Genomic DNA, 17,330 nt, shown 5'->3' on the forward strand with positions numbered 1-17,330 from the left:
GAGCGTTGTAAGGGTATATCGGATTCGGATACGGCTACCAAAGCGTCAGAATGCTCATAATCTGTTCTTAAAATGGAGCTATCACGCTTTGCGGGTAACACGGGCAGTTTAGATAAGAAGGTTGTAAGAGAATTATCCATGACTGCCGCTAAGTCTTGTAATTTAAAAGAGTTAGACGCACTAGAGGTACTAGGCGTCGCTTGCGCGGGCGTAACTGGTTGTGACACTTGGGGAGAGGCAGACAGGCTACCCTCGTTACCTTCAGTCTGAGAATCATCTTGGGCCACATTCTTAAGTGCAACAATATGATCTTTAAAGTGTATAGACATATCAGTACAAGTGGGCAGGGGGTTCCACCATGGATTCTAAACACATTGAAAAAGGATTTTCCTTAGTGTCAGACATGTTTAATAGACTAGTAATATACACAAGCAGGCTTGGAAATCACTTTAATCAAATAAAAAACAATTTGAAAAAACGATACTGTGCCTTTAAGAGATAAAAAGAGCACACGATTTTACAAAACAGTGAAAAATGCAGCAATTCTCCTGACATTTTCACAGTATGTACCTAAAGCCTTAATAAGATTGCACCCCAAGTTTCAAAATGATTAACCCCTTAATGCCCAAACAGGAGCAGTCTAAAGCTAACACCCGGTTAAAAATAGTACAGCACCTTGCCACAGCCTTGCTGTGGCCCTACCTGCCCCTAGGGATCAGATTTGGGGGAATATAGCTTCTATAAGGCCCTCAAACAGCAGCAGGACCCTCCATGTGAAGCAGCATGAACTTCTCTGCAATTCTAACTGTGCATCTGAGGAGCAAAATTAGGCCCCTCCCACTCTACTCCGGAGCTGTGAGTAGTAAATCACTCTTAAGTGAATAAAAACCAGCCATGTGGGTAATAACCCCAGAAAGAACCCCCAAAAGGAATTTCAAAGTGTCTACAAACGATATTTTTCTTAAATAAACAATCGATTGCCCTGAATCAGTGTCAACCAGCATAATTAGCCCTGTTATGTAAGCATTCAATTCCTTACTAAGTCTGTGAACATAGCTTACCCTCCCCTCATGGGGATATTGTCAGTCTCTTCTAGACTTATCTCAGTCTTGTCTAGAAATAAATGACTGAACATACCTTATTGCAGTTCCCCTGCAAACTGTTCCCCCCCAACTGAAGTTTTCTGGTACTCCTCAGTCCTGCGTGGAAACAGCAGTGGATTTTAGTTACAACATGCTAAAATCATTTTCCTCTCAGCAGAAATCTTCATCACTTTTCTGCTAGAGAGTAAATAGTACAAACCGGTACCATTAAAATAACAAACTTTTGATTGAAGATAATAAAAACTACAATTCTAACACCACATTCACTTTACCCTCCCGTAGAGAGACCCTAGTGCTTAGAGCCGGCAAAGAGAATGACTTGGGGGTGGAGCTAGAGGGGGAGCTATATGGACAGCTCTGCTGTGTGCTCTCTTTGTCACTTCCTGTAGGGAATGAGAATATCCCACAAGTAAAGAATGAATCCGTGGACTGGATACACCTTGAAAGAGAAAAAGTCAATTGAAAATTTAAAGGTAAGAAAAAGTAAAATTTATATGCATTTTCCCAAAAAAATGAAACTGAATGAAGGAATACTGATTATCCTGAATCATGGCAAATATAAGTTTAACCCCTTAAGGACCACAGCACTTTTCCATTTTCTGTCCATTTGGAACCAAGGCTATTTTTACATTTCTGCAGTGTTTGTGTTTAGCTGTAATTTTCCTCTTACTCATTTACTGTACATACACATATTATATACCGTTTTTCTCGCCATTAAATGGACTTTCTAAAGATACCATTATTTTCATCATATCTTATAATTTACTATAAAAAAAAATATAAAATATGAGGAAAAAATGGAAAAAAACACACTTTTTCTAACTTTGAACCCCAAAATCTGTTACACATCTACAACCACCAAAAAACACCCATGCTAAATAGTTTCTAAATTTTGTCCTGAGTTTAGAAATACCCAATGTTTACATGTTCTTTGTTTTTTTTGCAAGTTATAGGGAAATAAATACAAGTAGCACTTTGCTATTTCCAAATCACTTTTTTTCAAAATTAGCGCTAGTTACATTGGGACACTGATATCTTTCAGGAATACCTCAATATCCCTTGACATGTATATATATATTTTTTAGAAGACATCCCAAAGTATTGATTTAGGCCCATTTTAGTATATTTCATGCAACCATTTCACTACCAAATGCGATCAAATAAAAAAAATTGTTCACTTTTTCACAAATTGTTTCACAAACTTTAGGTTTCTCACTGAAATTATTTACAAACAACTTGTGCAATTATGGCATAAATGGTTGTAAATGCTTCTCTGGGATCCCCTTTGTTCAGAAATAGCAGACATATATGGCTTTGGCATTGCTTTTTGGTATTTGGAAGGCCGCTAAATGCAACTGCGCACCACACGTGTATTATGCCCAGCATTGAAGGGGTTAATTGGGGAGCTTGTAGGGTTAATTTTAGCTTTAGTATAACGTAGTAGACAACCCAAAGTATTGGTCCATTTTGGTATATTTCATGCCACCATTTCACCGCCAAATGCGAACAAATAAAAAAAAGCGTTAAATTTTTCACAATTTTAGGTTTCTCACTGAAATTATTTACAAACAGCTTGTGCAATTATGGCATAAATTGTTGTAAAAGCTTCTCTGGGATTCCCTCTATTCAGAAATAGCAGACATATATGGCTTTGGCTTTGCTTTTTGGTAATTAGAAGGCAGCTAAATGCCGTTGCGCACCACACGTGTATAATGCCCAGCATTGAAGGGGTTAATTAGGGAGCTTGTAGGGTTAATTTTAGCTTTAGTGTAGGTATCAACCTCCCACATGACACATCACACCCCCTGATCCCTCCCAAACAGCTCTCTTCCCTCCCCCACCCCACAATTGTCCCCGCCATCTTAAGTACTGGCAGTAAGTCTGCCAGTACTAAAATAAGAGTTTTTTGGGGATTTAAAAAAACCCCCAAAAACAATAATAATTCTGCTCTGTAGGATCCCCCCTTAGCCCCCAACCTCCCTGATCCCCCCCAAACAGCTCTCTAACCCCCCTCTCTGCCTTATTATGCGCCATATTGGGTACTGGCAGCTGTCTGCCAGTACCCAGTTTGAAATCAAATATGTTTATCAATTTTTTTATTTTATTATTTTAAAAATACTATTTTCTGTAGTGTAGCTGCCCCCCTCAACCCCCAACCTCCCAGATCGCTAAAATGTTTAATGTTCCCACCCTCTCTCCCAACAAGTACCACAGTTGTCCCATAGTGTAGGTTTCCCACCCCCCCGCGCGCGCACATGCTCACGTGCACACATGCTCACGCGCACCCGCGCACGCACTCGATCCTGCCCCCCTTCCCACCGATGGCCGCCCACCCGCCTCCCTGGATCAGATCCCACCCACCAACGAACATGGCCATTGATGGCCGATGCAGAGAGGGCCACAGGGTGGCTCTCTCTGCATCGGACGGCTAAATTTTTTTATAGCAGGATGCCTCAATATCGAGGCATCACTGCTATAACATGAAAGCAGTTGGAAGTGATCAGGATCGCTTCCACTGCTTTCAAAGACCAACAACATACGTCCTTGGTCATTAACTGCATTTTTTTGCAGGACGTACCCCATACGTCGTTGGTCGTTAAGGGGTTAAACATATATATTTAGAACTTTACAAATAAAGTGCCCAACCATAGCTTTGAGTGTCATAAATATAAATAAGATTTACTTACCCTAAGACACTCATCTACATATAGTAGATAGCCAAACCAGTACTGAAACGAGAATCAGTAGAAGTAATGGTATATAAGAGTATATCGTCGATCTGAAAAGGGAGGTAGGAGAAGAAATCTCTACGACCAATAACAGAGAACCTATGAAATAGATCCCCTAGAGGAAGACCATGGTATTCGAATAGGCAATACTCTCTTCACATCCCTCTGACATTCACTGCACTCTGAGAGGAAAACCGGGCTTGAGCCTGCTGCGAAGCGCATATCAACGTAGAATCTAGCACAAACTTACTTCACCATCTCCATGGGAGGCAAAGTTTGTAAAACTGAATTGTGGGTGTGGTGAGGGGTGTATTTATAGGCATTTTAAGGTTTGGGAAACTTTGCCCCTCCTGGTAGGAATGTATATCCCATACGTCACTAGCTCATGGACTCTTGCTAATTACATGAAAGAAAAACAAAAACAGTGATACCATTAATGTAAAACCATAATGTAAAAATAAAAAGTTGAGAAGCATACAGTCAATGTTCCATAAAGTGAGTCATTAAACCATTTTCAGATTAAGAAAAGATTCAATGGTTAAAAATAAATAAACCAGGAATATGTTTAAGTCTTCACACAGAGGTTTAATTCCGTGACACCATCATGCAAAACCCACTCCAGGGACTTCGAGTAACCTTGTAGGAATCTATGGATTCCAAAATATTAGATAAACATATTTGTGCTCTTGGTACATCGAGATCTTACTCCCTCTTGACCGGTAGCCAGAGTCACAAAGCTTAAAATGTCACAGCTCCAATAGATGCTAAGTAAGTACAATTTGAGGTGCTGTACTGGAGAATAGTAAGTGTATTTCCTAAAAACATTAGTGCTTTTGAAGCTGCATTGCACTATATAAACAGCATCCACTGCTACTCTGTCACATGGGGGTCTCCACTTCAGCCACACTCCTAGGTCTGGTAATAGACAAGGAGGTGGTGTAGGTATTTTACTTTCCTCTCGTTGTACCTTTCAACAAATACAACCCATTTCTTCCCTCACATTTTCCTCATTTGAAACCCACATGATTTGCTTATTCTCTCACCTTTCTATACGTGTTGCAGTCATATACCGGCCCCCTGGCTCCTCAACTCAATTTCTAGATCACTTGGCTCCCTGTTTACCTTATTTCCTTTCCTCACACACCCCTGCCCTCATTCTTGATGACTTCAACATCCCTCTTGGCAATCCCACTGCCTCCTCTGCAAAACTACTTCTGCAACTGACTTCCTTTTTCGGTTTGTCACAATGGACTGACTCTCCCACTCACAAAGACGGTCACTCCATTGACCTGATCTTTAGCTATTGATGCACCCTCTCAAATTTCACAAACTCCTTTTCCTCTTTCTGACCACCATCTCCTCACTTGCAACATATCATTCCTCCCTACAACTCTCCCTCCTTCTACTCCTTACACCAAACTTCACAGAACCATTATGTCATTAGATCAGCAACAGCTTGCTAATTCCCTCGAACCTCTCCTCTCATCCTTCTCCTCCTTTTCCTGCCCTGACCAATCTATCTGCCACTATAATTCCACCCTTACATCCGTCCTTGACAATCTGGCCTCTCTTACCATAGCTCGGAAATCACACACTCATCCTCAGGCCTGGCATACTCCTCTGACACAGTACCTACAAAGATGTTCTCGTACTGTTGAGCGGCACTAGAGAAAATCTCGGAGTTCAGCTGATTTTCTTCATTAGAAATTCATCTTGAACTCATAATATTCTGCCCTTAATCTCTATAAGCAACATTACTTCTCTACTCTTATCTCTAATCTTTCTTCAAACCCAAAACGTCTGTTCTCCACTTTCAATACTCTTCTTCGCCCACCCCCACCTCCTACTACAACTTCTCTGTCAGCTCAAGACTTTGCCACTTTAATAACGAAATCGACTCCACCAGAAATAAAATCAGCTCTCAACATAATTCCATTCTTTCTCCCCCTCAAACACTCACAATCAACCACAACCCACATAGCCATAAACTTGGCTCTTTCTCCCCTCTTACTGAGGAAGAAGTTTTGGCACTTATACTGAGCTCTCACCTCACTACCTATCCCCTTGACCCTATCCCCTCACAGCTACTCCCTCCCTCTCTTCTACCCTTACCCCTATACTCACACACACTTTCAACCTCTCCCTCAGCACCGGTATATTTCCGTCATCTCTGAAACATACACTGGTCACACCTATACTCAAAAAATCTTCCCTTGATCCAACTTCCCCATCCAAGTACCGCCCTATTTCCCTCCTCCCTTTTGCCTCAAAGCTTCTCGAAAAACTAGTATTTCTTTTTTAAGACACAATGAGTCCATGGATCATCTTAATTACTAATGGGATATTCACCTCCTGGTCAGCAGGAGGAGGCAAAGAGCACCACAGCAGAGCTGTTAAATAGCTCACCCCTTCCCTCCCACTCCAGTCATTCTCTTTGCCTACGTTAGTAATAGGAAGAGGTAAATTGAGGTGTTAGATTATATTCTTCAATCAAGAGTTTATTATTTTTAAAGTAGTGCAAGATTGTGCTGCTTTGTCCTAGGGTGTAGCCGTAGTCCATATCAGTCTCTACAGGAGAGTTTTTGGTGGCTTTAGAGCAATGGGAACTTGTGGGACATAATTCTCACTGCGCCTCCCATATATTTATGCTGCCCTAACCCTGAAAAATCTGAGGGATATTACTCAGTATTTTCTCCTCTTTCACAGGTCTATGTGAGGAATAGGACCTCGCAAACCTGGGAGCTGCCTTTGCTGTTGGGCAGTATATGAGGTAAGTGCTGACTTTTATTTCTTGGGACATAAAGAAGTAACTCAGAAGAAGTTGGGCACTTACTCTGTATGGATGGGATTTATAAAGAAGCCCTTAATGGATGGGTACTTTATTTTTCATAAATTCTCCCTGATACTTAGGAGATAATATGCGACAGCTAGTGCAGGCACTACAGGGCATGACGATGGTGGTAGTCACATCTCCCGGCGGTTACTTAAAGAAACATGCCGACCGGGAGATGCCTGTACTAATAGGCTTAGTTTCTGAGGCACTTTATCTAATCTCCCGGCGGTTACATAAGAAACATGCCGACCGGGAGATTACTGTACTGACATCTCACTAGGCGGGTTTAATTGTTTACCTGTTTATTATAAGGCTTAGTCTCTGAGGCACTTTATCTAATCTCCCGGTGGTTATATAAGAAACATGCCGACCGGGAGATTACTGTACTGTCATCATCCTAGGTGGGTGTATTTATACTAATTAGTCTCTGAGGCGCTGTATCTAATCTCCCGGCGGATTCATAAGAAACTTACCGACCGGGAGATTAATGTGCTGATATCGCCCTAGGCGGGTGTGCTTTGGTGTTTTTACATCTGGTTGACTATTCTCCTATTTAGTCTCTGGGGCACTTTATCTCATCTTCCGGCGGTTACATAAGAAAAGTGCCGACTGGGAGATGGGTTTTTTGTCAAGTTAGTTAGCCTCGGACCAGTTTATCAGGTTCCAGTTGGACAGTATACCTTCAGTGGCTTACATCTATCATCAGGGAGGAACAAGAAGTTCCTTAGCGATGATCAAAGTAACCAAAAATAATTCAGTGGGCATAGGCCCATTCTTGTTGCCTGTCGGCGACCCACATCCCAGGGGTGGACAGCTGGGAGGTGGACTTCCTGAGCAGGCAGACCTTTCATCCGGGGGAGTGGGAACTCCAAGTGTTCTCCTGCCTGATTCTCAGGTGGGTTAAGCTGGAATTAGATCTCTTGGCATCCAGACAGAATGCCAAGTTCCCGAGATACGGGTAGAGGTCCAGGGATTCCCAGGCGGAACTGTTAGCTGCTTTGGCGGTTCCGTGGACCTTCTCTCTAGTATATCTATTTCTTCCGTTTGTGCTTCTTCCTCGAGTCATTGCTTGAATCAAGCAGGTGAGGGCATCGGTGATCCTCATCCCTCCTACTTGGCCTCGCAGGATTTGGTATGCAGATCTGGTGGACATGTCTTCTCTGGTGACTTCCGTTGAGGCAGGACCTTCTAATTCAAGGGCCATTCCTTCACCCACATCTAGTTTCTTTGAAGCTGATTGCTTGGAGATTGAACACTTAATGTTATCCAAGTGGGGTTTTTCTGACTCAGTCATAGAGACCATGATTCAGGCTTTTAAGCCTGTAAATAGAAAGATTTGCTATAAGATATGGCATACATATCTCTATTGGTGTGAATGCAAGAGCTACTCATGGAGTAGAGTTAGGATCCCTAGAATTTTGTCTTTTCTCCAAGAAGGTTTGGCGAAAGGCTTATCGGCTAGTTCCCTAAAGGGTCAAATCTGGGCCTTCTCTATTTTGTTTTTCCCACACGCCTGGCAGATGTTCCAGATGTGCAATCATTTTGTCAGGCCTTGGTCAGGATCAGGCTTGTATTTACACCAGTTACTCCTCCATGGAGTCTGATTTAATTCTTGGGTTCTTCAAGGGGCTCAGTTTAAGCCTATGCATTACTTAGATATTAAGTTGTTATCTTGGAAAGTTTTATTTCCTGTTGCGATGTCTTCTGCTCGGAGAGTGTCAGAGCTTTCGGCATTACAGTATGAGTCTCATTATCTTATTTTGCCTCGGCCGCTTTTGTAAGAAAGGTTCTTCAAGCAGTGGTGCCTTCCGTTTAGGTTCCCTGTCTTGTCCCTCCCTTATCATCTGTGTACTCTAGCTTGGGTATTGAGTCCCATTAGTAATCAAGATGATCCATGGACTCATCGTGTCTTAAAAAAGAAAAGAAAATGTATGCTTACCTGATAAATGTATTTCTTTTTTGACACAATGAGTCCACGGCCTGCCCTGTTCTTATAGACAGGTTGTAGGTTATTGTAAACTTCAGACACCTCTGCACCTTGGCTTTTCCTTTCTCTTCCTAACTTCGGTCGAATGACTGGAGTGGGAGGGAAGGGAGGAGCTATTTAACAGCTCTGCTGTGGTGCTCTTTGCGCCTCCTCCTGCTGACCAGGAGGTGGATATCCCATTAGTAATTAAGATAATCCGTGGACTCATCGTGTCAAAAAAGAAACATAATTTATGCTTACCTGATAAATTTATTTCTCTTGTAGTGTGTTCAGTCCACGGGTCATCCATTACTTATGGGATATATTCTCCCCCCAACAGGAAGTTGCAAGAGGATCACCCAAGCAGAGCTGCTATATAGCTCCTCCCCTCACATGTCATATCCAGTCATTCGACCAAAACAAGACGAGAAAGGAGAAACTATAGGGTGCAGTGGTGACTGGAGTTTTAATTAAAATTTAGAACTGCCTCAAAAAGACAGACACACTACAAGAGAAATAAATTTATCAGGTAAGCATAAATTATGTTTTCTCTTGTTAAGTGTGTTCAGTCCATGGGTCATCCATTACTTATGGGATACCAATACCAAAGCTAAAGTACACGGATGATGGGAGGGACAAGGCAGGAACATTAAACAGAAGGAACCACTGCCTGTAGAACCTTTCTCCCAAAAACAGCCTCCGAAGAAGCAAAAGTGTCAAATTTGTAAAATTTTGAAAAGGTATGAAGTGAAGACCAAGTTGCAGCCTTGCAAATCTGTTCAACAGAGGCCTCATTCTTAAAGGGCCAGGTGGAAGCCACAGCTCTAGTGGAATGAGCTGTAATTCTTTCAGGGGGCTGCTGTCCAGCAGTCTCATAGGCTAACCGTATTATGCTACGAAGCCAAAAAGAGAGAGAGGTGGCCGAAGCCTTTTGACCTCTCCTCTGTCCAGAATAAACGACAAACAGAGAAGAAGTTTGCCGAAAATCTTTAGTTGCCTGTAAGTAGAACTTCAGGGCACGGACTACGTCCAAATTATGCAAAAGACGTTCCTTCTTTGAAGAAGGATTAGGACATAATGATGGAACAACAATCTCTTGATTGATATTCCTGTTAGAAACAACCTTAGGTAAAAACCCAGGTTTAGTACGCAGAACTACCTTGTCTGAATGAAAAATCAGATAAGGAGAATCACAATGTAAGGCAGATAACTCAGAGACTCTTCGAGCCAAGGAAATAGCCATCAAAAACAGAACTTTCCAAGATAAAAGCTTAATATCAATGGAATGAAGGGGTTCGAACGGAACACCCTGAAGAACTTTAAGAACCAAGTTTAAGCTCCACGGAGGAGCAACAGTTTTAAACACAGGCTTAATCCTAGCCAAAGCCTGACAAAAAGCCTGGACGTCTGGATTCTCTGCCAGACGTTTGTGTAAAAGAATAGACAGAGCTGAAATCTGTCCCTTTAATGAACTAGCGGATAAACCCTTTTCTAAACCCTCTTGTAGAAAAGCCAATATCCTAGGAATCCTAACCTTACTCCATGAGTAACTCTTGGATTCACACCAATATAAATATTTACGCCATATCTTATGGTAAATTTTTCTGGTAACAGGTTTCCGAGCCTGTATTAATGTATCAATAACCGACTCCGAAAAAACCACGCTTTGATAGAATCAAGCGTTCAATCTCCATGCAGTCAGCCTCAGAGAAATTAGGCTTGGATGGTTGAAAGGACCCTGAATTAGAAGGTCCTGCCTCAGAGGCAGAGACCATGGTGGACAGGACGACATGTCCACTAGGTCTGCATACCAGGTCCTGCGTGGCCACGCAGGCGCTATCAGAATCACCGATGCTCTCTACTGTTTGATCCTGGCAATCAGTCGAGGCAGCAACGGAAACGGTGGAAACACATAAGCCATGTTGAAAACCCAAGGGGCTGCTAGTGCATCTATCAGCACCGCTCCAGGGTCCCTGGACCTGGATCCGTAACAAGGAAGCTTGGCGTTCTGGCGAGATGCCATGAGATCCAGTTCCGGTTCGCCCCAACGAAGAATTAGTTGAGCAAATACCTCCGGGTGAAGTTCCCACTCCCCCGGATGAAAGGTCTGGCGACTTAGAAAGTCCGCCTCCCAGTTCTCCACGCCTGGGATGTAGATCGCTGACAGGTGGCAAGAGTGAGACTCTGCCCAGCGAATTATCTTCGAGACTTCTAACATCGCTAGGGAACTCCTGGTTCCCCCTTGATGATTTATGTAAGCCACAGTCGTGATGTTGTCCGACTGAAATCTGATGAACCTCAGTGTTGCTAACTGAGGCCAAGCTAGAAGAACATTGAATATTGCTCTTAATTCCAGAATGTTTATTGGGAGGAGTTTCTCCTCCTGAGTCCACGATCCCTGAGCCTTCAGGGAATTCCAGACTGCGCCCCAGCCTAGTAGGCTGGCATCTGTTGTTACAATCGTCCAATCTGGTCTGCGAAAAGTCATTCCTTTGGACAGATGAACCCGAGACAACCACCAGAGAAGAGAATCTCTTGTCTCCTGGTCCAGATTTAGTAAAGGGGACAGATCTGAGTAATCCCCACTGACTTAGCATGCATAATTGCAGCGGTCTGAGATGCAGGCGCGCAAATGGCACTATGTCCATTGCCGCGACCATTAAGCCGATTACTTCCATGCACTGAGCTACAGATGGGCTTGGAATGGAATGAAGGACAAGGCAAGCATTTAGGATTTTTGATAACCTGGACTCCGTCAGGTAAATCTTCATCTCTACATAATCTATAAGAGTCCTTAGAAAAGGAACCCTTGTGAGTGGTAACAGAGAACTCTTTTCCATGTTCACTTTCCACCCATGCGACCTCAGAAATGCAAGAACTATCTCTGTATGAGACTTTGCATTTTGAAAACTTGACGCTTGTATCAGAATGTCGTCTAGGTACGGGGCCACCACTATGCCTCGCGGTCTTAGTACCGCCAGAAGCGAGCCCAGAACCTTTGTAAAAATTCTCGGGGCCGTAGCTAACCCGAAGGGAAGAGCCACAAACTGGTAATGCCTGTCTAGAAAGGCAAACCTTAGGTACCGATCATGATCTTTGTTAATCGGTATGTGAAGGTAGGCATCCTTTAAGTCTACTGTGGTCATATACTGACCCTCTTGGATCATGGGTAGGATGGTTCGAATAGTTTCCATTTTGAATGATGGAACCCTTAGGAATTTGTTTAAGATCTTCAGGTCCAAGATTGGCCTGAAGGTTCCCTCTTTTTTGGGAACCACAAACAGATTTGAGTAAAAACCTTGCCCTTGTTCCGTCCGCGGAACGGGGTGGATCACTCCCATTACTAAGAGGTCTTGTACACATTGTAGAAATGCCTCTTTCTTTATTAGGTTTCTTGATAACCTTGACAGATGAAATCTCCCTTGTGGAGGAGAAGTTTTGAAGTCCAGAAGGTATCCCTGAGATATGAACTCCAACGTCCAGGGATCCTGGACATCTCTTGCCCAAGCCTGGGCGAAGAGAGAAAGTCTGCCCCCCACTAGATCCGTTTCTGGATAGGGGGCCCTTTCTTCATGCTGTCTTAGGGGCAGAAGTAGGTTTTCTGGCCTGCTTGCCCTTGTTCCAGGACTGGTTGCTCTTCTAACCCTGTCTGTAACGAGCAGCAGTTCCTTCCTGTTTTGGAGCGGAGGAAGTTGATGCTGCTCCTGCCTTGAAATTACGAAAGGCACGAAAATTAGACTGTTTGGCCTTTGATTTGGCCCTGTCCTGAGGAAGGGTGTGGCCCTTACCTCCAGTAATATCAGCAATAATTTCTTTCAAGCCGGGCCCGAATAAGGTTTGCCCTTTGAAAGGAATATTAAGCAATTTAGATTCAGAAGTCACATCTGCTGACCAGGATTTAAGCCATAGCGCTCTGCGCGCCTGGATGGCAAATCCGGAGTTCTTAGCCGTTAGTTTGGTTAAATGCACAACGGCATCTGAAACAAATAGTAAAGTATTTATCCAGCCTACATAATTTCTCTGGGATTGCATCCGTGTCGCAATCATTCAGAGCCGCTAACACCTCCCCTAGCAATACACGGAGGTTCTCAAGCTTAAATTTAAAATTTGAAATTTCTGAATCCGGTCTCCCCGGATCAGATCCTTCACCCACTGAATGAAGCTCTCCGTCCTCATGTTCTGCAAATTGTGACGCAGTATCGGACATGGCTCTCGTGTCATCGGCGCGCTCTGTCCTTATCCCAGAGCTATCGCGCTTGCCTCTTAACTCAGGCAAATTAGATAATATTTCTTTCATAACATTAGCCATATCATGCAAAGTGATTGGAAGGGCCTTGATGTACTTGGCGCCACAATCTCACGCACCTCCTGAGCGGGAGGCGAAGGTACTGACACGTGAGGCGAGTTAGGCGGCATAACTTCCCCCTCGTTGTCTGGTGATAATTTCTTTACCAGTAAAGACTGACTTTTATTTAAAGTAACATCAATACAATTGGTACACATATTTCTATTGGGCTCCACATTGGCTTTTAAACATAATGAACAAGTAGATTCATCTGCATCAGACATGTTTAAACAGACTAGCAATGAGGCTAGCAAGCTTGGAAAATTCTTTCAATAAATTTACAAGCAAGATAAAAAACGCCGCAGCGCTTTTTAAAAAAAACACAGTTGAAATAACAATGAACTAATTCAGTTATGACAAACAATTTTAACAGAAAAACGTATGAAATTAGCAGAGGATTGCACCCACTAGCAAAAGGATGATTAACCCCTCAATACCCAAAAACGGATAATCAAATTAAGATTTAACGCTTTTATCACAGTCAAACAGACTGTCACAGGTCTGCTGTGACTGATTACCTCCCTCAAAAATGAATTTTGAAGACCCCTGAGCTCTCTGGAAACGTCCTGGATCAAGGAGGAAGAAGCAGGAAGACTGTGCTAGAATTTTAACTGCGCAACAAGGCGCTACAAAAAGGCCCCTCCCACTCATATTACAACAGTGGGAGACCTGATATAACGGTTTCTATGCAGAAATATACGTTAGCCATATGGAAAAAAATCATGCCCAAAAAGATTTATCACCAAAGTACCTCACAAAAAACGAATAACATGCCAGTAAATGTTTTACAAACTTTTCCAATGTTATGCAAAGTTATCACTAAGCCTGCTACCAGTCGCTTCTACTGCAGTTAAGGCTCATACATTATTTCAGTATTAACAGTATTTTCTCAGTCAAATTCTAGTCCCTAGAAAATAACTCAACTGCGCATACATTTATCAGCCTGATACCAGTCGCTACTACTGCATTAAAGGCTGTACTTACATCATATGGGTAACAGCAGTGTTTTCTTAGTCAATTCCATTCCTAGAAAATATTTTACTGCACATACCTCATTTGCAGGGGACCCCGCATGCTATTCCCTTTTCTGAAGTTACCCACTCCTCAGAATGTGTGAGAACAGCCAGTGGATCTTAGTTATGTCTGCTAAGATCATAGAAAACGCAGGCAGATTCTTCTTCTAAATACTGCCTGAGAGAAAAAACAGCACACTCCGGTGCCATTTTAAAATAATAAACTTTTGATTGAAGAATAATTAAGTAAAAAACTCCTATCTCCTCTCACGACCTCCTTCTTTGTTGAGCGTTGCAAGAGAATGACTGGATATGACATGTGAGGGGAGGAGCTATATAGCAGCTCTGCTTGGGTGATCCTCTTGCAACTTCCTGTTGGGGGGAGAATATATCCCATAAGTAATGGATGACCCGTGGACTGAACACACTTAACAAGAGAAAATAAATTTATCAGGTAAGCATACATTTTCATATGCACGCCTATCCCATTTTCTTACATTAAACTCCCTCCTTGACCCACTGCAATCTGGATTTTGTCCCCATCACTCCACAGAGACAGCAATCGTTAAGATTACCAAACTTTGACACTGTTGACCACTCTCTTTTGCTCCAAACCCTCCAGTCCTTTGGCATCTATGACACAGCCCTCTCATGGTTCTCTTCCTACCTGTCAAGTCGTACCTTTAGTGTAGCCTTCTCTGGGGCCTCCTCTGCCCCGTCACCACTTTCTGTCGGGGTACCACAAGGCTCTGTCTTCGGTCCCCTTCTCTTCTCAATCTATATGTCATCATTAGGTTCCCAATATCATTTGTAGGCCAACGACACCCAAATCTACTCCTCTGCCCCAGACCTATCTCCTTCCTGCTAACCCGTGTCACTAACTGTCTTTCTCACATCTCTTCCTGGATGTCCTCTCACTACCTCAAGCTAAATCTCTCTATAACTGTCAACAACTCCATTTACCCCTACCCTGCATGCCCAATGTCTCGGGTCACATTTGACTCAGATCTTTCTTTAACTCTTAACATTCAGTCCTTGGCTAAAGCTTGCCGCTTCCACCTTAAAAACATCTCTAAATTAGACATTTCCTTACACAAGACACAACTAAGATTTTAATCCACTCTCTCATCCTTTCCCGATTTGACTACTGCAACTCCGTCCTCTCTGGTCTTCCCAGCTGCCGCTGAGCTCCTTTACAATCCATAATGATTGCCTCTGCCAGGATCATCTTCCTTACACGTTGCTCTTCATCTGCTGCACCTCTCTGCCAATCCCTTCACTGGCTTCCTTTTGCCTCTAGGATTAAACACAAAATCCTCAACTGCACTGCTCCCCCCTATATCTCAGACCTTGTCTCCAGATACTCTCCCTCCCGTCCCCTTCGCTCTGCTCATGACTTCCTACTCTCCTCCTCTCTTGCTACCTCATCACACTCCCGTTTACAGGACTTCTCCAGAGTGGCTACCATCTTGTGGAACTCTCTGCCTCGCTCCACAGGACTCTCCCCTAGTTTTGAAAGCTTCAATCACTCCCTAAAGACTCCACTGTTCAGGGATGCATAGAACCATCACTAACCTTTCTTTATACAAGTTCCTCTCCTCCATTGCTATCCCCTGAACCCCCTTAGCATGTATGCCTAAGAGTCCAGCTGTTTGTAGATCACCTTCTTAAGAGCTGATTACAACAGTACAACTATTGGCAGGGCCCTCTACCCATTTGATCCCTATAATTGATTTGTTGTACTCCGACTTTGTTTATAGCGCTGCAGAATCTGTTGGCACTCTACAAATAACCAATAATAATAATAATAATAAGTGAGCAGTACAAAAATAGTTAATAGACAAGTAACCAGAAAATTAAACATACACAGAAAGGTTTTACAAATACACATAGCACACATTGTACCCTGTGTATAATAAATAATATGTTATATACTGTAATGGGTTGGTAAAGTCTATGGCAATTTAAGTGTCCCCTATGGTGTACTGTAAAGTTTACCTGCTAATAGCCTGCAGGCACTTAACTGATGTGCACCCACTCTACTGTGCTTATCCAGTTACAGATAAATTGCTTACAATAGAGTGCACACAACAGTCGAGGATCTCTAATAGGAGTATGATGATGACCAAACAGGAGGAGGCTAAGGGACACTTGTGACAAACTCCACTCTGCCCCTATTCCATATTATAAGGTTAAAACATCACACATAGGATAACAACAGCAAGCAAGAAGAATCAGTTTTAGGTAAGGAATTGTAGGGAAACTGAACTGATACCAGGTATAATGTGGTCAGAAATCGTATTAATAGATATAAATGGAAGAGGCTAAAGGGTTATGAGTCTAGGCTGAGATGTAGGCATACAGCTAACATATAAAACAATTTAAACCACATCCATCCCCTTTGTCAACTATATACCTACATCAAACTCACAGACAATAACACACTTGATTCTATCCCCCTCAGTGTGAAGCAGCTGTTTCCCAAGTAAGGATACATCCTCAATGCTGTCATGTGCTTTGCTCGACACCAAGTGACTTAATACTCACTTGAGATAGCCACAGTTTAACACAACTTGTGACCTTAAACAGATACTGGTTTTACATACAATAATAGTTGGCACAAGGGGAAACTGTGAGTCAATCAAGGAATTCATTGTTATTCTTTTAGATTAAAAGGTTGTTTGTTTTTATCTAGTGTGTCTGTGAGTTTAAACAATACAAAAGGAAGAATAGTGATGTCTTGCTCTAACATTTTGTATGACAAAAATACTTTAAAATGTTGTTTTTGCCTTTCCTCATATGTATCCATAAACACACACACACACACACACACACACACATGTACCAAGCAGCAAACAGCCTAATTCATAGTGCTCAATGATTATCAGGTCTGTAAAATAGTATAAAAAAAAACCCAATGATTAATAGTAGATCTTCCATCTATATAGAGAGCAAATGATCTTATTGTAGTAAGCATTACTATGGTGAGTCATGAGACTTTTTTGCCTGGAAGAACAGTAATTTCTATAGAAAATATCACAAAAACATATGTCCTTATTTTTAAATGGCAAGTAAGAGAAACTAAAATACTATGGGTGATTAAACTGAATGAAAAATGTTTTGTTTTTAGACATTTCTTACCCTTATCATATCACGACCAAGGATTTCTAGAACCTTTCCTCTGTAGGACATTGTGTCTGATCCTTTAATAAGGCATCCTTCTCCTTTCTTCCAAGAATAGGGTGCTAGCAATCCAAGGCCTTTGAAAGACTTTTGAATATCAACCATAAGTTCATTAAGATTTTCTTCTACATTAAAAAAAAAAATAAAAAAAAATTTAT

General features: G+C 42.3%; 1 protein-coding gene across 1 annotated transcript in view; it reads right to left on the reverse strand.

Moving 5' to 3' along the window:
• RNF17 (ring finger protein 17) overlaps nucleotides 1-17,330 on the reverse strand; it is a 514,511-nt gene that overhangs the window by 214,058 nt on the left and 283,123 nt on the right. The window contains exon 6 of the mRNA XM_053705579.1: nucleotides 17,131-17,297. Within this exon, the coding sequence (XP_053561554.1) occupies nucleotides 17,131-17,297 (167 nt within the window). The remainder of the gene's footprint in view (nucleotides 1-17,130; nucleotides 17,298-17,330) is intronic.

Source organism: Bombina bombina, chromosome 3, assembly GCF_027579735.1.
Source record: "Bombina bombina isolate aBomBom1 chromosome 3, aBomBom1.pri, whole genome shotgun sequence".
NCBI lineage: Eukaryota > Metazoa > Chordata > Amphibia > Anura > Bombinatoridae > Bombina > Bombina bombina.